Here is a 19,866-nt window from a genome sequence, read left to right as displayed (position 1 = left end):
TCTCCTTGTTATTTGCCTTTGCCAGCAGTGTTGTTCATGGCTTTGTTCTGTCCTAGCAACAACCTAATTAAACAAATCAACAAAAAATGCATTGATATCGTACTAACAATTTGATACTTTACGTCTTCAAGTAAAAATAAAATAAAAATAAATCAAATAGCTACAATATTTCCCCAAGTAAACAAAATATCAATTATAAACATTGAACACTAACTATTTCTCAAATTGAATAGGAGTACTGATACTATTTCTTAAATAGAACACCAGTACTATTATTATTTCTTAAACAGAACACTGGCACTATCACTATTTCTTAAACTAACACTCACTATTTCTTAAACTGAGTGGTACTATCACTATTTCTTAAATTAAACATTCACTATTTCGTAAACTGAACACATGTATTATCACAATTTTGTAAATTGAATACTCACTATTTTATATACTGAACACATATATTATCATTATTTCATAAACTTAACACTAATATTATTACTATTTTTTAAACTGAATATTGACACATACAAAGGAAAGAAAATAAATAGGATATATCAGCACATCATAACATTATTCATTTCGAATTCAACTTAACACACTGGGTCATTCTTTCTCTAAGGGTCCTCTTCCTGAAGTTTCTACTACTGTTTGGATGATTTAGTTGGAGTGTCTTGGCCAAGAGCTGTTTGTTCTAGCTCTAGGAGTTAAGTTTTTCTTTTTAGTATTTCGGCTTTGTGCCCGTTTTCTAACCCTAAAGAAAAAAATAATAATTAACTGAACACATTTTCTAATATCGTAAATAATTAAGTGGTGTTGTTGGAAGTTTTATTTTAAATGTATAAGCACTATCATATTTCCAAACAAAAAATACTTTTTGCCAGATGGCTAGAATGTAACAGTGGTTTCAGGTATAGTGTGAGTTATCTTGCTGCAATTTCAGAAATAGTGTGAGTTATTTTGTTGTTGTTTCAAAAATAGTGTGAGTTACTTTGGTTCAATTTCAGAAATAGTTAAGTTATTTTGCTGTATTTTAAAAAACAATGAGTTATTTTGTTGTAGTTCCATAAATAGTGTGAGTTATATTGGTTTAGTTTCAGAAATAATGTAGGTTATTTTGCTGTAGTTTCCAAAGTATTATGACTTATTTTGTTGTAGTTCCATAAATAATGTGGGTTATTTTTGTTTAATTTCAGAAATGGTGTAAGTATTTTGGTTCATTTCCAGAAATAGTGTGGGTTATTTTGCTAAAGTTCCAAAAATAGTGTGAGTTATTTTACTATAGTTTCAGAAATAGGGTGAGTTTTTTTTTTTTTTTTTGTTATATTTCTGGAAATAGTGTGAGTTATTTTGGTTTAGTATCAGAAATATGATGGGTTATTTTGGTTCAATTTCTGAAATAGAAACCATTGTTCATGTTCGTAATTTTCCTTTCCTCAGTTTAAGTAAACTTATTAAAAGTTATATATATAAATGTTTATTTACACTTAAAAAAACTATATTTGTATTACAAATTTGGGTTTATTATTTAACATAGAACATATAAATATTAGAATTTTCTCTTTAGTATCTTAGTGATTTGATGGTATGATATGAAATGCAAACTCAAACAATTACAAGTTTGTAGTACTTTATAAAATATTTTTCAGAAGTCTCTTGAATTTATAATAAAGTTTAGAATTAATGGTGTTTTTACACGTGAATAAAAAAAACATAGGCTGATATAAGACATCGCATCACTCCTCCCAATTTTTTTTGTCGGCATGTGTATCACCTCCCAATTCATAAATCCTTGAGTTAATAGGATGCTAGGTGGCGGAAGCTCGTAGGATTACAATTACAAAAGAAGACTTTGTTTGTCATGTCGGAGAGAAAAAATAAGACTGAGGTTTCACGAAGACACATGGGAGACATAATGGCAGAGAGAAGGAAGAGAGATTAAACGGAAAAGGCAGGGGCAAAATCGAAAATTCAGTGTTTGGGCCATTTTAATTGTACTTATTTAGTATTAAGCTTTTTCATAACTATTAAATAAAATTATTACCTTATTTTTAGTTAACATTCAAAGTTTTCAAACTTATTTCATTAATTTTCCTAATTAAAAAACAAGAGAGAGAGAGAGGAAAGCACATCGCAATCTCGAGAGAGAGATATAACATTCAAAATTTTCAAGCTTATTTCATTAGTTTTTCTAATTAAAAAACGAGAGAGAGAGGAAAGCACATCGCAATCTCGAGAGAGAGAGAGAGAGAGAGAGAGAGAGAGAGAGAGAGAGAGAGAGAGAGAGAGAGAGAGAGAGAGAGGGGTAACATTCAAAATTTTCAAGTTTATTTCATTAGTTTTTCTAATTAAAAAACAAAAGAGAGAGAGAGAGAGAGAGAGAGAGAGAGAGAGAGAGGAAAGCACATCGCAATCTCCGTGCATGCCCGTATCTAGATAGATCATAATCATAGGAAAAGTCAGCCAAGGGTCAAGTCCAAATTAATTTGCTTTGGACGTATATATTTCTGCAGATTAGTTTCTCATAAAAGTTATGGCGTATCTTGGACCAGTTCGATTTCATGCTACGGAATGTAAAACAAAATTTGAACTAAACGACATCAACCAATCCAAGTTGATCAAACAGAAGTGTTCTTCTGCGAAATTGCCTGCAAAATTCATACAAAATTCGATCAAATTTTCAATTGGACGAGGGTTCGCAGTGAATCACTTTCAGAGGGCACCAGTAACTTCAAATTGCATGCGAGATGTGTACTGTGTTGGCTACGCGTAAACAGACATTGGACGGTGGCCTGTTGACAAACTTATCCCACAGGAAATTAAAGAAAAAATGATCTGAAAATCTTGAATTAAAGATCTTCATAGATTAAGTGAAAGCAATGCATGCAGGCATGCAGCCGAATAGGAAGCACGTAACATCGATCGTTATATTTGTGGTTGTTGCTTGCCCTTCGTCTCTCTGTGTGACATTACAGGTTCACAATATTTACGCGCATCTTTTCCCTCCATCAAATTTGGCTTTTCATTTTTCTTCTTCTTTCTTATCAGGTTCCAATCATGTTTTTTACTTAAAATTCATTCCCCTCCAATTGTAAATTACCAAACTACAATTTGATTATGATAGATCAATTAGCTAATGGTACATATTCAAAGAAGGCTAGTGCTAGTTTTATCATCAATTATTCTAAAGGTATTTGTCGATTTTCTCTCTGAAGTTGTAAGAAGCTGCCAATTAACTTTAATTTTATAATTACCTCTGAACTTTTATAATTGGCTAATTTCCCTTAACTTTAATTTTCACCAATTACCCCCCTGAACTTTTATAATTGGTCAATTTCCCTTAACTTTAATTTTCACCAATTACCCACCCCTGAACTTTTATAATTGGTCAATTTCCCCCCTGTGAACTTTAATTTTGTAATTGTAGAAAGGAATTTTATCCTTGATGTAGTGGGCAACATATTTTTTTTTCTTCTTCTATTCCGCTAGTTCACTCCGTACACTTTTTGTTTGAATTTTAGAGTTTATGAGGGAAATTGGCTAATTATAAAAGTTCCAGGGTAATCGATTTAAATTATAGTTCAAGGAGAAATTTGCCAATTATAAAAGTTCAACGAGGTAATCGGCTAAAAATAAAGTTTAAAGAGGAAATTAGCAACTCCTTACAAGCTCCCAAGGGGAGGGATGGAATAAGGCGAATACCTCATTATTTTATATGGTGATGCTATCCACACATTTTTTTTAACCTTCCATACATTTCTCTCAATTTCAAGCCATCATATCAAATGAATTAAAAAAGATTAAAGAACGAAAATTAACAGGAGTTGTCTCAGGAGTAAAAAGGGTTGTGGATAGCACCACCCATTTTATATTATGATGATGTTACTAACCTAAGATAAATGTTTTGGAGCATAACTCACACTTAACAACCAGTAGCACTACAGTCGAGTATAATCTCTTTACTTGCAAGGAAAAGGTCGACACGTATAGATGGTAAGTTCGATGCGTAATTTTGTATGACTGGCAGCGTGAATCCATTCAACCGAAAGTACTCTAATCGGAAATCCTCTCAGCCCAACATTGGTTGAAAACTGGCATAATGCCATGGATTCACTCGGCCGCTGATTGAACAACAATCACATTTTCAATATTGGGGTTTAGAAACGCTCAATGCAAACCATTTTCTTAATGGGCCCATGTTTGAGTTGAGGGTTGCCACAAATTTGGGTTGGTTAATTTGGGCTGGACATGCATACCAACCCAGTCCAAGCTAAACTAAGCTTTAGAAAGAAAAAAAAGGAAAAAAACAAGAATTATAATTGAGAGAAATTTGGATGGTACTATTAACACACTCCTTTTTACCTTACACACTTCTCTTATTTTTCAACTGTCGGATCAAATAAATTGAAGAAGATCAAACTATGAAAATCAACAAAGAGTTTGTGAAAAGTAAAAATGGGTGTGCATGTGGCGCTACCTAGGTTTTTATAGTAGCCAGCTCAATCCAATACGTATTGTGTTGAACTAATCTAGTTCCAGCACGTTTTTAATTGGACTGAACTGGGGAGCATTTGGCACTAGTAAGGAAAATAAAGGCAAAAATGAGTTTGATTTGGTTCGGTTTTTTAATAATATTTGTTAAATTGAACCAAACCAAAACATTGTATTGTAATTGACAGTGCCCAATTGTACCAATCAGAAAATGAAAGAAACTACTTTTCAGTTTTCACAATGTTATTTCTGTATTTTTACGTTAAAAGAGATTTCAAGTTCGATGTCCTCCACGCTCCAACGTGAACATGGGCCAAACCCGTTATGTACCCAAGACCAGTTCACATGTAGCGCAATAAGGTATTTGCGTGTGGAGTAAGCCCATGTAAGCCCAAGCTAATCCAACTTGAATCATCACAGTTCACGTGTGGCTAATACATTTCCAGTGAGAGGAGCCACTCTGCTCTCACTTCTGTCCCTGTTTTCTAAAACCCTAACAATTGGGTTTAAGCTCTGCAATCCAAATTCCCAAAACCGGACTCGGTGAATGAATCAACTCCGATAATGGTGATTTCGAGCTTCGGAATCGCCTGCCGACCCCATTTCTGCCTACGTGCTCCTCCGTTTCACTGCATCAGCAAGGTAATTTCATCCCTGCATATGTCAAATATAATATATATAGGTAATTTCATCCCTGCATATGTCAAATATAATATATATATATATATATGTATGTGTGTGTGTGTGTGTGTGTATGTATATGTGTGTGTGAGTTGCTTTATGAGCCACTCGTTTCAATCAATTGAAGGTGCAAGTGAACTTGGTCGCGGCAATGGAGGCACTTGATGAGCCGGAGGGTCTGTTTAAGAACAATAAAAGCAGTAATTCTGCCAATGGAAGAAGCAAGTTTCGACCTTTTGATTTAATTTTCTTGCCTGTAATTTGGGTTTTGTATTATGGATCATTTGAATGGTTTTTTTTTTTTTAACTTTTAATTTGGGATTTTTTTGGGGTGTAGAAGATGCTAAGGCGCCGGCATGGAAGAAGTTGAATTCCACAGAGCTTGGGATTACTACTTCAATGATCGACAAGCCTACTCGAAAGGTTCTCAATGGGCTAAAGCGAAAGGGTGCGTGTTAATGTAGTGTTTAGATGGCGATCGAGTTTGAATTTATGGTTGAATTTGGTTTGTATTATTAATGTGGTTCTTGCTCTATTCGTAATTGTGTAAACCGTGTTAACTTGTCTTCTCTTGTAGGCTATGAGGTGTATCTTGTAGGAGGTTGTGTAAGGGATCTTATATTAAACCGGACGCCAAAGGACTTTGACATAATAACTTCAGCTGAACTGAAGGAGGTTTTGCTCTGAATTTCTTACTTTAATGTTATCCAGTTGTCGATATTATAAGTTGTTTCCCAGCTTGTTTTATCTGCTATATTTTCAGGTGACAAGAACATTTTCTTGGTGTGAAATAGTTGGCAAGCGGTTTCCCATATGTCATGTGCACATTTGTGATACAGTTATTGAGGTTTGTTTTTTGGAGTAATTCTAAGCTATTTTTCAACTAATAATGAACTATTAGCCTAATGCATTGGGAGTGCTATCATTTCGAACTCAAATACCACGAAGTTCCTTGCACATTTGCACACGGGCACAACACATATATGCACACTGTTCTAATGTCATGTTAATTTTTGCACTCATATCAGGTCTCAAGTTTTAGCATCTCCGCACGTAAGTCTGGCAGAAACTTAAGTCGTGATTTCAGGAAACCAAATCACTGTGACGACAATGATTATATGCGTTGGATGAATTGTTCGCAGCGTGACTTTACAATTAACGGGTTGCTTATAAAACCCTTTTTACCTGAAAGTTGGCAATTAAAACTCTTCCTTCTTTTTATTTCTTATAGTCTTCCTTTTTGTCTTTTGCAGGTTGATGTTTGATCCTTATGCCAGGATAGTGTACGACTACATGGGAGGCATTGAAGATATTAGAAAAGCTAAAGTGTGCTTGTACTCTTAGCAGTTGTGATTTCTTAAATTACTTTACCCTAGATGGCAAATACATTGTCCTCACATCATCTTCTTTGGGCCTAGGTCCAAACCGTGATACCTGCAAGTACTTCTTTTCAAGAGGATTGTGGTGAGTTTGTGTGTGCAAAATACAAGGTTACCTGTGCTCAATTGGCAAACAGTTTATCATGTTTATGGAGATACTAAAATCAGATTCTGCATTTTGTGCAGCTCGCATTCTACGTGCAATACGAATTGCTGCCCGATTAGGATTTCGTATTTCCAAGGAAACAGCTCATTCTGTTAAAAGTTTATCTTATTCAATACTTAGGCTTGATAAGGTATTTCAATAGCACTTTGACCTTATCATTTTTTTTTCCACTTAATATTCTGGAGTTCCTGAATTACTTTATCATGACTTTATGCTTTAGGGAAGGCTCCTCATGGAAATGAACTACATGTTAGCGTATGGTTCTGCCGAAGCTTCTTTAAGGTTGTTATGGAAATTTGGACTTTTAGAACTGCTTCTTCCTATCCAGGTATGGGTCTCATAAGTGATTACATTTTCTACTTGTTGACACCATAGAATTAGTTCTAATACAGTTTCATCTTACAGGCAGCATATTTTGTTCGCCATGGTTTTCGAAGACGCGACAAAAGGACCAACCTGCTTTTGGTAATCATTATTACATAACCATTCACTTACTTGTTATATGCTTATTCATAAGTTCACATATTAAGAGGCTTTGCCTTAAAAGCGAAACACTTGTTAATTCTTTGGCTTGCCACATGCAGTCCCTTTTTTCTAACTTGGATAAACTTCTTTCGCCTGACAAGCCATGCCACAGTAGCTTATGGTAAGATCCTCTCGAAATAAATGAATGCTCGTTTACATATGCCATTAATAGCAGGAAATTGGAAAGATAAAATTTCATGTTCTCTTGTATATTAGAGGTTTTAGGATATTCTTTCAAGCTCATTACACTTTCGACCGAGACTCATCACAGGTTTACACTTCCAGGGTTGCGATCTTAGCATTCCACAATGCACTATCCGAACAACCTCGGGATCCGTTGGTGGTTGCTGCACTTAGCCTTGCAATTCACAATGGTGGAGATATGTTAGAAGCAGTAAGCATAGCCAAGAGAGTCACTAAAGTACACGATGTTAGCTTTCACGAGTTATTAGAAAATCAGAATTTGAACCCTCGAGCATTGAGAGATGAAGTTGTGAATCTCGTAACATCTCTTAAGCGTGCCCTCAACAATATGACTGATGAGCAAATAGTCTCTCAGGCAATGGCAGCGTACCCACAAGCGCCATATTCGGATCTGGTGAGCCCTTCCTTTTAATTTTTTTTTTTCCCGATGAAGTTGCATTGCTGATATAGTAATTCTTCGTCTCATTTACTGATGAACTGCAAAAGGGCTTGCTCATTTGATTTGATCTCAAATCACAGGTACTTATCCCGTGGGGATTATCTTTGAGGGTCTGCCGGATTTTTAGCTGCATAACGTCAGGCGCAGAGAGGGGATTCGTCCCGAAGCAGGGCAGCAAGATTGATTATGAGTCATTAGCTCAGGGAGCCCTGCCGGAAGTTCGGCATATTTTCGCAAGAGTTGTGTTCGATACCATATATCCTCTTAGTCTAAATCGTGATAATGCTCAAACATGACTTGGTGAGAACAAATTTTCGAAATCTTAAATAGTGAGATGTGGGAGTCCTTTTTTTACCCCTTTGTTCCCTCATCTAAACTACACGACTAGTTTAGGGCGGTTAAACCAACTCTCATACGAGCTCTGGGCAGTTCATTCATCTGATCGTAGACGATTAAATAGTGTCATTGAAGACTTGAATGTTACCTCAATCTAGTGGAACTTTTTAATTCTATGTTACATGTTCATCGATGGGGAAATTGACCCCAGAAATTTCTCTTGGCATCAAATCGAGCAGTATAACGTAGCGAATAAGTATACATACAGGATCAATGACCGAAATTGAATCAAATCGTCACTTTGAAAGAAATTGTTTGTGCAAATTCTCGGAGCCAAAAAGATTTGGGGCTGTCAGCTATCCGGCATGGATTCAAGACTTCGCAACCTCGATGGCGGCAGCAGCGGGAGCAGGACCACCAGTAGTCGGCCTGCAAAAAGCAATTAAGCACACCATGTCACATTCAATGGCCACAAACAAAGCATGCTTGGAAGAACAAAACGAAAGATAATGAAGGGAGCTGAAACTTACAGCCCAACAAAAACTTTGAAAGCATCATAGATAACCCATTGGCCTCCGGTGAGGGTTCCGATCATGACGATACGCAGAGGAAGGCCTCGGGTGAAAAGACCTAAAACTCCCAGTTGCTTCACAGCCTGCAAGACATCAACCACATTTAAAATAAAAACCAATTATTACATACGTGACAGTAAACACAGAGGAAGCCGGAAATATATGAACACTCACTTCACCAAAGGTTGCTCCCTTGGCATTGTTGAGGAAGGAGACCAAGTTGTCAGCCGGGTGCGAGACAACAGCACAGAATACACCAGCAATATACCCGCTAGCAAAGCTCACACCCAGCTGCAAGGGTTTGCTGCATTGCTCTTTAGGTGTTGGGACGGCATGCTTGTACATCAGCTCGATAATCGTCTCGAAAGACGCGAATTTCATCATAGTATCTGTAGAAACCAGGACCATGTTTACGCCCTTATGAGTAAATTGCATGGGAAGGAAGTTAGGAAGCAGAATGAAAGTTGAGTGAAGGGTTTCAACTTACAAGGAACTTGACGTCCCCAAAGCGGAACCATCCCTTTGTACAACCTACAACATAACGAAATTCCTTAGCCTCATCATACCAAAGCTTTTCAACACACAACTTTGTATTTCAGTTTTCGATTCATACGTACCCAAGAGCGCCTTCGGATTTGATGAACTTCGGAAGGCCATCAGTCAAGCCTCTGGCAAAACCAGGCTGAGTTTGGACACGAACTTTGACGGCTTCCATAGGACAGAGGGCGACATCGGCAATGACTTCAGCTGATGCAGAACCTGCAAGGTAGATCAATGTTTTGTACTTGGCTGCGTACTCAGGGCCGGCAACATCGCTGTAGTACTTCTTGAAGAACTCGTAGAGTCCGAACTTGCCGGCTCCCTGAACACTGTAACCAGCCCAGGTTGGTGCCCAACCTTTGAACAAACCCCTAATGCCCTGCTCCTTGAGCAGAACTCCGAATCCGGATATGATGCTCTTGTACTTGATTGGGTCAATCTGAAGAAGGGTTTTAGGGTTTAGAGGCATGGTAACTTCAGTAAGCTTAGAATCAACATAAGTAATGCCACAATATCCGTTTGAGGATCGCTATTCAGACTCTATAAAACAAATTTGAGTGGGACTTGTCGACGCTTGTAGTTTTTGTCTTAAGAACAGACTCCTTCAAAAGCAAGGTTAAGTGCGAGTGCTTGCATGTGTGTTGAGAGAGTCTGAATAGCATTTCTCTTTGCAAATATATAATGGAGCACTTGATGTGTAAATGTATAATTTTTCATGCTAAGTGATGTTAAAAGTCACATTAACTACTTAATTATTGGGATGGTCGCTAATGTGATCAGAAAATATAGCATTTCATCGAAGTTAGAAAGGTGTTTCAAAATTAAGAGTAATATTTTTCTTACGTGACATTCTATTACGTTTATATTTGAATGCATTTCAAAACTTTGTTTATTCATGAATTATAATCAGTAACCAACTGTGAAGTCATAAGTTGCGTCACGCATGAACAAAATACTTTGGCTTACTATTTGCTTCCAAACTTGTTAAACAACAACCACATCGGTTGCAAGAAACATGAATTCCAAAACCAAATGAAAATTGTGTGCGTGTTGAATAACACCTAGAATCCGTAAATGAACACTACAAAATTCGACGCTTGCTCATATTTTCAGAAACCAAAAGGAAAAAAAAGCATAGCGAAGAAGCTGATCACCTGCATATTACACTTGACGAGATCGATCGGGGTGACAGCCAAGTGGGTGAGTCCGGTGCTCAACATCCCTCCTACGCCACACGCGGCGTAAAACCCCGCCGAGTACATCTCCACCTTCTCTTTAGGCGCCGGAACCACCACTCTTTTCGACAATAACGCTGCCCCCACCGACGACGATGAAACCGACGGCCCCAGTGCATCAGTACTCGTCGTCATTGAAGAAGATGAAGAGTACAAGAAGCTTGGGACGAGAGAGTGGCGACGAGAGTTGCTGAGTGGATCTGCCATTTTTTGAGCTGTCTGAGAAACGAGAGGAAATTGGAGAGAAAGTGTTAAAATGTTGGTGGAAATACACGTTGAAAAATGTACGCGTGGCGCGCAATTTTATATTATCTCGGCCGGGCGGAGTGGCCATTTGCGGAAGGGACCAATCATCATTCAAAATTTCAAGGCCTTGTCGCACTCAAATATTTGGGATAAATTAACATCCTTTTTAAAGAAGATGTAAAATTTTAAGTGAAATATCATGTAATTAAATTTGAAGATACGAATAAGTTTCAATAGATATGTTAATTCTATATAGATTAATATATGAGTTTTCATATATTAAATTTGACATATAAACAAAGGTGATGTTAAATAATTTTTAATTATTTTATTGTGTATGTCTCATTAATGCATCAATTATAGATTTGAAACTTTATTTTAATTGATTTTTTTATAAAATAGGTCATACAAATATCATTTAAAACAAAAAAACATATCGGTTGGAAAAAAAAAAAAGTCTGACATTGTCACGTCAACCATCAAATTAACATTTGATATTTATCTTTTAATATCTTCTTTAGAGATACTCCAAAGAAGAATAATGGCCAAAATTTATAAGAATCTACAAAAATAAAAATAAATGTATCAATAACACTCTTTTTCGTTCGATAAGCAACCTCGTGTAACTAGTTTCGTTTCTACCACATGCTAAAAAGAATAATCAGACCTAGAAATATTAAAGAATCTTCTGCCCATACCCTAATAAGTAATAATTATCTTCCAGTTTCAAGATAACAATTTTTATGGTACTGGTAACTGCAATCGTAGTTCTCTACGTAGTCTGTATTATAATATATTATTAGCACGAAATATCACAATAGTGATTTACTTGTGTTAAGTGAATCATATTAGTAGTTCGGTAGAGAAATTTATCGACACCAGTAATGTTACGTTATGTGAAAAGCCTAAGGCACGTGATAAAATATTGTGACATGTGATAAGTTTTAGGCATCATCATTTTATCGTTTCTGATTCATATAAGTCTCTCTCATATAATGACCTATGAATGTAGTCAATTCTTGTAGTTTAAACGATATTTCACTTCAATTTTTGTAATTCAATTGTCATGCATCTAAATTAGTAATCGTTGCCATTCGAAATCACGGGCTTTTAATATACTTTTCAAAAACTCATCTTACTCGCACATGTCCTCTTATGTTCTAATTTAGTCAAAGTAATTAAGTCGTTGTCCTTTTGGCTTCAATAGTTATTAAACTAAAATGATTAAATTACAGCGATTTAAACAACACTGAAGACCAAAGTAGAACTTTATCCAAATTACTATAGAGTTAATTTTAGTTTTCACTGTAAACTCATTTTGTGTAATACGACATGTAATTTTTCATTTCACAAGTACCGTTGCGGTCACAAAACACGGCGAGATATGTCATATTTCATCATATAATTTGAAAGAATTTTTTTTTTAAATATCTCTTCAACTACATAGACATGTGACGTACCAACATGTCTCTTTTGTGCTATCTACTGCTGGATGCCTAGTTGTTAATTTGTCCCATGTGGCAACTTGTACCTGGCCCTTTGGGAACCCACCATGATGTCCGAGTATCTGCCACGTAAGTAGTAGATAGGGCTTTGTTCCAATAGATAATTTAGCTCACTTTTCACCACATTTCTGTTTCAAGTAACCAAGTTTCTGTGCCTCGCTTTTGTGAGCTCCAATGGCTTCTGCTTCAGCAACTTCTCTCTGCAGGTTCCAAACCTTTCAAAACCGGCCAATCAAGACCTGCCAGGTACTAACATTTAGCTTAGATTCACTTTTATTGCAGTTAATTTTGAGAGAGACGTTCATAGAACACGTTTACTGCAGCGTCCTATGTCATTTCTATGTTAGAACTACTCAAAATGCCACGATAAAGGGGAACACGTGCCATTAAGTCTTCATTAATTTTAGTCTCATTTGGTCTTTTAGTACTACCATACCAAATTTTGTGTGCTCAAGTCGCATTTCTCTTCTTGTTCAATTGGGTTATCTCTTGAAAATTTGGGGTCTATTTTGGAGAAAATCTTTCGTCCAATTGTGATGTTGCCTCTCAAGATATGTGTACTCTCTGCATGTGCATCTCACACGAGTCTATCTACTTATCTGTGAGAGGCGTTCACATACCTTAGTTATACGTTAACCACAAGGGGTCGTTATTTTTTGAATTTCTTGAATATTTGCCCAATTGATGATTTTTTAGACCAATAAAATGTGCTGAAGGTGAAAATAATGTAGGTAACAGGAACAAGTTCAAGTTTAAAGTTGGTTTCTAATGGATGGGCCAAGAGTGGCTTCTCTTCTTTGAGGATCTCTCATCTCCAAATTTGTTGCGCTGTAAGTTTTTCAAATTCGAAAGTTTATTGTCTCTCGAAAGAGTCATAATTATTATTAGTTGTATATCGACTTGCGTCTATCTCTTTATTTATAATCGGTTATAAGGCATATGACTAGTAAATTTGAGTTTAACAAGTTATATTGAAACCACGTAAATGGACAGGCCAAACCGGAGACAGTGCAAAAGGTAGTGGAGATTGTGAGGAAACAATTGGCTTTGCCTCCAGAGTCAGAGGTTTCCCCTGACTCCAAGTTTGCATTACTTGGTGCCGACTCTCTCGACACCGTATGTCTAATTTTCTTATCCAAGTTTATCAAATTCAAGTTTTATGTGCATATTAATGTAGCAATGTTCTCAAATAGCACTATTACTATGTCAAGTCTCGAGAATGTCGCCAGCATATTGATACTTTATTTATACCATTTCAAAACTATCTCGGACTATTTGCTATCGATTAGGTTGACGAAGAAGTAATTTGGATACAGGTGGAGATAGTGATGAATTTGGAGGAAGAGTTTGACATTAGCGTTGAAGAGGAGAGCTCTCAGAACATAAGCACGGTCCAAGAAGCAGCTGATTTGATAGAGAAGCTCATTGAAAAGAAATCAGCCGCTTAATTTATTCAAATTAATTGAGTTTAGTTATGTTAAGCTTATTGGTTATGAGCTGCGACTTTTTCTTATTTGATTTGGTGAGGTTGGTTTGCAAGTTGTGGATTTGAATGACTTTGATTTGGTTTGGTGAAGTTGCCTAGTTTTTTTCTACAACATTGTTGCTGCAAAAATGCATGCTATTTGTCCTTGTTAATGTATGTGAACAAATAGGGTTTATCATAATTTCGGCAGCGTCAAAGTTAGAAAAAGGATTTAACACTTCTCAGCACGTCGACGTGACATTATACATGAATACAATGATGTCTCGTGTTTTAATTTTCTCGCGTTATTGGTTTGAAATGCTGCAATAATGTGCCTAAACAAAACCGTTGTGTTGGATTTTTGTGGTTCATTGATAAAAGCAAAGTTATCACAATCAACAGTTTCACGATTGCTTTTATACACTAAGATATGTAGCTAATCGAGCTTAATTCGTCAAGTTTAACATACTATGTATTGTATTAAATACAATTCAAGTAAAATTAATATTGTAATATTTTTCCATTAACTGTTCACAATTGTTTTCATGCACCTAGATATGCATCTAGTGGAGCTCAATTGGTTCCCACTTTTTCATGTTATAGTGAAACAAAGCAACTTTGACGAGAGAGATTTACATGCGCCCCGTATATTATCTAAACATTTCAAACCATTTACATACTGTTACTCAAAAAAACAAACGACATGTTATTTGTTTATAATGCCTTGACATCTTACTATTTATGTACACGACATCTTACTCCCGTTGATCTCTAAGTAACTTTTACTCAATCACTTGGCATTGAGAAAACAAACACGCTTATTAATTAAACAAATGTGATCACTGTTCGGGCGAAGATTTCTCTGGAGAGGGCTCATCGGCTCTCAGCACAACTTCCCAAAGGATTGGCATTTTAGATGTGTAGTCGGGCTTTTACTTGTTGATGTGCTGCAAGAAGAGGATAGAGTTAGTTTTGAAAGGTGCCTTTGTGGGGCCTTAGGTGTAGGCCTTGAGGCTCACAATCAAAACTAATCAAGTGATAGGCGTGCCACTGGTATCTCAGTATAGCAGATATAGAACAAGATTGTGTTTAGTCGATTACATGCACCCCAAGTTACTCGGACTTCTTGCTATCAAAGGATTGTCATGGATGAGTTAAGTCCACATTAAGTTCTTTTTCTTGTCTTGTGACCAATGACTTTCAGTTCATAGTCTTGTATATTCGAATGAGGGGAGTCCAGATCCCTTAAGTCATTTGTTTGGTTCTTGATTGGTATTAAATGAAAGCATATCCATTAAGCTGACCAGATTCAGATGCAAATGAGACTCTTAAAGTAGGAAAACAAATGGATATGACTTGAATACATGCTGAAGAATACATTAAGTAATAGATCTATTATCTTAGAAAACACACAAAGAACTTTAAGCAAGATTTCACCTTGTCGGGCAAGGTTGAACTTCTTGCAATCACTTCTCTTTGAGTTTACAGATGTTTCTATGTTAAAAAGGGATGGATGGTCAACCAGTTTACACAAGAGAATCGATACTACGTCACTAAGGATGATAGTAGAGCTTTAAAACAAAGCTTTTGTGAGGGAGATATCCTGAAAAGGATTGAGATCTGGGTTGATTACAGCTTTTGGATGCAAATCTAGCTTGAAAACAAAGTTTGTATGTTTGTTTGTTTGATTGGTTGAGTGTCCTTGTCTCTGGGGCCTCTTCCTCCATTTATATGCAAATTAGTCCGACTGCAGTGACTTTGTTCTTGCCTGAAAGCACTTTGAGGGTAGTGAGTCATCAGCTTTTTACTTGTATTATCACTAAAAAGTGTTTTTTGGCTGATTGTGAGTTAGTCCCCAACACTTGACATTTAAATCATAGGCACATGGCCTATGCATTAATGGGAAGGCGCCAATTTGTCTCTGGGCTTGATGCTTGGGCCTCGGGCAAATCTCCCTTTAATTAATATCTCTGGGCTTCCACACATTTGTAGCCCAATGTTCAAATATTAACCCAAACAATCACATTAAGGAGTTGACATTATTAAGAATAGTTAGAGATGAATAATTTTTTACTAATTAGTCTTAACAACTCATTGTCCAAAGCTTTCTCCTTACAAAACGTCAACGTTTCATAGACCTCGTCTCATCCCAACGTTAGTTTGTTCGAATAAGAATCCTCTCCGGATCCTTTTTGTGAGAATCTGGAGATTCGTGTATCGTATACATTCATCGTACATTGTACAATTATAAATCATTTTTAATTTTATTATTTAAAATTGAACATAAATAGTGTTTGATGAAAACTGACTGCACGATGCACGATGAACGAATACTATTCACGAATTCTCAAAATCCTCACAAAGAAGATCTGGAGAGGATTCAGATTCAGAGGTTCTCCGCAGCAAAAAGTTTACGTGTCCTTCTGTACCCTCCCAGATTCAGAGGTTCAATACCCAAAGGAGGCAGATTCTCTACCCTCCCACTTCCTGTGTCATTCTGTTTTGTGTGGTCACGGTTAAGCCACGTTAACATTTTATATTTTTTTTTTTATAAAGATGATAAGACAAAAATAAATAGTAATATAAAATGTTGACGTGGTTTAACCGTGACCACACAAACAGAATGACACATTCTCTGCCTCCATACCCGAAACATCTGGCATCGGCTGCCACCAAATGTATCGGGCCCACGCCTTCTTATTTGACACGTTACCGCCCACTTCCACGCATCCTCTCCCGCGAAACGTGCATCAACATCAATCGAACGTCAAAACGCCACCGTTTGTTTGCTCAGCATGCACATTGCAAGTTTCAACCCTACATAACTTGGAGAAATTTTTAGTTGTGATAGGAACACGAGTGGTACATCATATGTTTTCATGTAAGTGGTGAGAAATTTTATTTTTTAAGTTATTAATTTTTTAACATATATATTTCATCATTTATATAGCAACACATGATGTACCATTCCGTGTAACGATCACACTGAAAAATCTCTCCACAACTTGTCCCTAACCCCCGAACTCAAAGGTAACGTTTGGTACATGGGATGGGACAGAACGGAGTGGAACGATGCGTTCCGTTCCATATTTGGTGCACCTAAAACAGGTGAAAATAATTATTACATGGAATAAATTTTAAGTGAATTTTCGTTCCGTCTCACCCTGGAACGCACCCTGGAACGGCCACATCCGTGAAATACAAAATTATAACATCTGCATCTTCTTCTTCCTCCTTGTAGCCATCCGAAGACATCTTTGCTCCTCTCTGTTCCATCCCGTCATGTCCCGTCTGTCTGCATACCAAACAATATCAAAGGAAAAACACCTTCCCCTATTTCTCTAGTCTCTCTCAGTCCACCTCCCGATTTTCCCGAGAAAATTTTCTGGGGAAAATATCAGCTTTCATTTCACAGCAATACACACATATTTATACACACACATACACACATATAGATCGATCGGAGGAGACAAGCGAGTCCGGTGTACTCGCGGCAGTGGAGCGGAGGCTCGAGCAGTACAGGCTCTTCTCCGGCGATGTCGCCAGCGCACCCTCAGTTCCGGCTCAATCCGTCAGCCACCGGAATCTCCACCATCAAGCGAAATCAAAACTTCGCCGCTAAAGCCGCCGCTCAACGGATAGCTCAGTCATGGCTTCTCAGTCCATCGTTGACGAGGACGACGACGATGATCTCGGTTTCCGATTCGCTCAGCCGCCTCATGCACCGTCTTCTTTGTCCGGAAATGGTTTTACTAACGGTGCAAAGCCTCTTCCGGCGATTTCGGTGACTCGGCCTAATAGATCTCCCTCGCCTGCGGTAATTCAAAATCTACGCTGATAATTACGTGATTTGAATTTTTGAATCATGTGGAATTGTAGTTTTTTAATTAAATTTTTTGTTTAATTTCGTTGATATCGTTTTAAGATCTGAATTTTGCTTACTTCGTTGTGTTTAGATCAAGTAGGAGCTTAATTAAACTTTAATTATTTTTTCTGCTAGAGATCAAGTAGTTAAATTCGAGTGTAATTAAACTTTAATTATTTTGTGCTATCCACTGCTGGATGCCTAGTTGTTAATTTGTCCCATGTGGCAACTTGTACCTGGCTTTTGGGGACCCACCATGATGTCCGAGTATCTGCCACGTAAGTAGTAGATAGGGCTCTGTTCCAATAGGATAGTTTAGCACACTTTCACCATATCTCTGTTTCAAGTAACCAAGTTTCCGTGCTTCGCTTTTGTGAGCTCCAATGGCTTCTGCTTCAGCAACTTCTCTCTGCAGGTTCCAAACCTTTCAAAACCAGCCAATCAAGACCTGCCAGGTACTAACATTTAGCTTAGATTCACTTTTATTGCAGTTAATTTTGAGAGAGACCTACATAGAACACGTTCACTGCAGCATTCTATGCCATTTCTATGTTAGAACTGCTCAAGATGCCACGATGAACGCGTGCCATTAAGTCTTCATTAATTGTAGTCTCATTTGGTCTTTTAGTACTACTATACCAAATTTTGTGTGCTCAAGTCACATTTCTCTTGTTGTTCAATTGGGTTATCTCTTGAAAATTCGGGATCTGTTTTGGAGAAAATCTTGCGTCCAATTGTGTTACTACCTTTCAAGATAGGTGTACTCTCTGCATGTGCATCTCACACAAGTCTATCTACTTATCTGTGAGAGGCGTTCACATACCTTAGTTATAGGTTAACCACAAGGGGTCGTTATTTTTTGAATTTCTTGAATATTTGCCCAATTGATGGTTTTTTAGACCAATAAAATGTGCTGAAGGTGAAAATAATGCAGGTAACAAAAACAAGTTCAAGTTTAAAGTTGGTTTCTAATGGATGGGCCAAGAGTGGCTTCTCTTCTTTGAGAATCTCTCATCTCCAAATTTGTTGCGCCGTAAGTTTTTCGAACTCGAAAATTAATTGCGTCTATCGAAATATTCATAGTTATTATTAGTTGTACATCAACTTTTGTCTCTCTATTTATAATCAGTTATAAGGCAGATGACTTGTAAATTTGAGTTTAACAAGTTATATTGAAACCACATAAATGGACAGGCCAAACCGGAGACGGTGCAAAAGGTAGTGGAGATTGTGAGGAAGCAATTGGCTTTGCCTCCGGAGTCAAAGGTTTCCTCTGACTCCAAGTTTGCATTACTTGGCGCCGACTCTCTCGACACCGTATGTCTAATTTCCTTATCCAAATTTATCAAATTCATGTTTTATGTGCATATTAATGTAGCAATGTTCTCAAATAGCGCTATTACTATGTCAAGTCTCGAGAATGTCGCCAGCATATTGATACTTTATTTATACCATTTCAAAACTATCTCGGATTATTTGCTATCGATTAGGTTGACAAAGAAGTAATTTGGATACAGGTGGAGATAGTGATGAATTTGGAGGAAGAGTTTGACATTAGCGTTGAAGAGGAGAGCTCTCAGAACATAAGCACGGTCCAAGAAGCAGCTGATTTGATAGAGAAGCTCATTGAAAAGAAATCAGCTGCTTAATTTATTCAAATTAATTGAGTTTAATTATGTGAAGCTTATTCGTTATGAGCCGCGACTTTTTCTTATTTAATTTGGTGAGGTTGGTTTGCAAGTTCCGGATTTGGATGACTTTGATTTGGTTTGGTGAAGTTGCATAGTTTTTCTCTACAAGTTTGTTGCTGCAAAAATGCATGCTATTTTTCCTTGTTAATGTATGTGAACAAATAGAGCTTATCATAATTCCGGCAGTGTCAAAGTTACAAAAAGGATTTAACACTTCTCGGCACGCCAACATGACATTATACGTGAATACAATGATGTCTCGTGTTTTAATTTTCTTGCGTTATTGGTTTGAAATGCTACAATAATGTGCCTAAACAAAATCATTGTGTTGGATTTTTGTGGTTCATTGATAAAAGCAAAGTTATATTGCAAAGATTTTCCAATCAACAGTTTCACGTTTGCTTTTATACACTAAGATATGTGGCTAATCGAGCTTAATTCGTCAAGTTTAACACGCAGTAATGTATCGTATTAAATACAATTCAAGTAAAACTAATATTGTAATATTTTTCAATTAATGGTTCACAGTTGT

The 19,866-nt window shown here is 36.9% G+C and overlaps 4 protein-coding genes across 7 annotated transcripts; 3 read left to right on the top strand and 1 right to left on the bottom strand.

Moving 5' to 3' along the window:
• Positions 1-4,891: 4,891 nt before the first annotated feature.
• On the top strand, positions 4,892-8,391 carry LOC103437489 (uncharacterized). 3 transcript variants are annotated; one of them, XM_070824025.1, is made up of 14 exons: positions 4,892-5,127; positions 5,294-5,387; positions 5,504-5,614; positions 5,744-5,841; positions 5,930-6,013; positions 6,195-6,328; positions 6,420-6,492; positions 6,585-6,630; positions 6,732-6,841; positions 6,932-7,039; positions 7,117-7,176; positions 7,296-7,357; positions 7,522-7,834; positions 7,960-8,391. In XM_070824025.1, the coding sequence occupies exons 1-14, from the start codon at positions 5,050-5,052 to the stop codon at positions 8,173-8,175; spliced, it is 1,587 nt and encodes a 528-aa protein (XP_070680126.1). In that variant the 5' UTR covers positions 4,892-5,049; the 3' UTR covers positions 8,176-8,391. The 3 variants fall into 3 exon arrangements, with proteins under 3 accessions (XP_070680126.1, XP_070680127.1, XP_070680128.1); XM_070824026.1 differs by having other exon boundaries at positions 4,916-5,127; positions 5,507-5,614; XM_070824027.1 differs by lacking the exon at positions 5,294-5,387 and having other exon boundaries at positions 4,922-5,127.
• On the bottom strand, positions 8,360-10,946 carry LOC103437487 (mitochondrial phosphate carrier protein 3, mitochondrial). The gene is made up of 6 exons (XM_008375957.4): positions 10,482-10,946; positions 9,405-9,766; positions 9,275-9,318; positions 8,962-9,176; positions 8,746-8,870; positions 8,360-8,644 (listed from the first exon to the last, which is right to left on the bottom strand). Exons 1-6 carry the CDS (start codon positions 10,767-10,769, stop codon positions 8,587-8,589), a joined length of 1,092 nt encoding a protein of 363 aa, XP_008374179.2. The 5' UTR covers positions 10,770-10,946; the 3' UTR covers positions 8,360-8,586.
• Positions 10,947-12,362: 1,416 nt separating this feature from the next.
• Positions 12,363-14,073, top strand: LOC103409636 (acyl carrier protein 1, chloroplastic-like). Its single transcript, XM_070824024.1, has 4 exons — positions 12,363-12,559; positions 13,045-13,143; positions 13,307-13,429; positions 13,630-14,073. Exons 1-4 carry the CDS (start codon positions 12,488-12,490, stop codon positions 13,759-13,761), a joined length of 426 nt encoding a protein of 141 aa, XP_070680125.1. The 5' UTR covers positions 12,363-12,487; the 3' UTR covers positions 13,762-14,073.
• A 2,848-nt stretch (positions 14,074-16,921) lies between these two features.
• Positions 16,922-19,442, top strand: LOC103420282 (acyl carrier protein 1, chloroplastic-like). 2 transcript variants are annotated; one of them, XM_070824023.1, is made up of 5 exons: positions 17,016-17,595; positions 17,849-18,098; positions 18,578-18,676; positions 18,838-18,960; positions 19,161-19,442. In XM_070824023.1, exons 2-5 carry the CDS (start codon positions 18,027-18,029, stop codon positions 19,290-19,292), a joined length of 426 nt encoding a protein of 141 aa, XP_070680124.1. In that variant the 5' UTR covers positions 17,016-17,595; positions 17,849-18,026; the 3' UTR covers positions 19,293-19,442. The 2 variants fall into 2 exon arrangements, with proteins under 2 accessions (XP_008356565.3, XP_070680124.1); XM_008358343.4 differs by having other exon boundaries at positions 16,922-18,098.
• Positions 19,443-19,866: the final 424 nt, after the last annotated feature.

The sequence above is a fragment of the Malus domestica genome, chromosome 06, assembly GCF_042453785.1.
Source record: "Malus domestica chromosome 06, GDT2T_hap1".
NCBI classification, from domain to species: Eukaryota; Viridiplantae; Streptophyta; class Magnoliopsida; order Rosales; family Rosaceae; genus Malus; species Malus domestica.
The sequence above is the reverse complement of the archived record's forward strand: the minus strand, read 5'-3'. Positions and strand labels throughout refer to the sequence as shown.

Coding starts and splice junctions, on each gene's coding strand:
- LOC103437487 (XM_008375957.4), bottom strand. CDS start 10,769: ATGGCAGATCCACTCAGCAACTCTCGTCGCCACTCTCTCGTCCCAAGC. Junction 9,767..10,481: donor TCGTCAAGTGTAATATGCAG/GTGATCAGCTTC, acceptor ACCCTTCTTCAG/ATTGACCCAATCAAGTACAA. Junction 9,319..9,404: donor AAATCCGAAGGCGCTCTTGG/GTACGTATGAAT, acceptor GTTATGTTGTAG/GTTGTACAAAGGGATGGTTC.
- LOC103409636 (XM_070824024.1), top strand. CDS start 12,488: ATGGCTTCTGCTTCAGCAACTTCTCTCTGCAGGTTCCAAACCTTTCAA. Junction 12,560..13,044: donor GGCCAATCAAGACCTGCCAG/GTACTAACATTT, acceptor AAAATAATGTAG/GTAACAGGAACAAGTTCAAG. Junction 13,430..13,629: donor GTGCCGACTCTCTCGACACC/GTATGTCTAATT, acceptor ATTTGGATACAG/GTGGAGATAGTGATGAATTT.
- LOC103437489 (XM_070824025.1), top strand. CDS start 5,050: ATGGTGATTTCGAGCTTCGGAATCGCCTGCCGACCCCATTTCTGCCTA. Junction 5,128..5,293: donor CGTTTCACTGCATCAGCAAG/GTAATTTCATCC, acceptor AATCAATTGAAG/GTGCAAGTGAACTTGGTCGC. Junction 7,040..7,116: donor AACTGCTTCTTCCTATCCAG/GTATGGGTCTCA, acceptor TTCATCTTACAG/GCAGCATATTTTGTTCGCCA.
- LOC103420282 (XM_008358343.4), top strand. CDS start 18,027: ATGGCTTCTGCTTCAGCAACTTCTCTCTGCAGGTTCCAAACCTTTCAA. Junction 18,099..18,577: donor AGCCAATCAAGACCTGCCAG/GTACTAACATTT, acceptor AAAATAATGCAG/GTAACAAAAACAAGTTCAAG. Junction 18,961..19,160: donor GCGCCGACTCTCTCGACACC/GTATGTCTAATT, acceptor ATTTGGATACAG/GTGGAGATAGTGATGAATTT.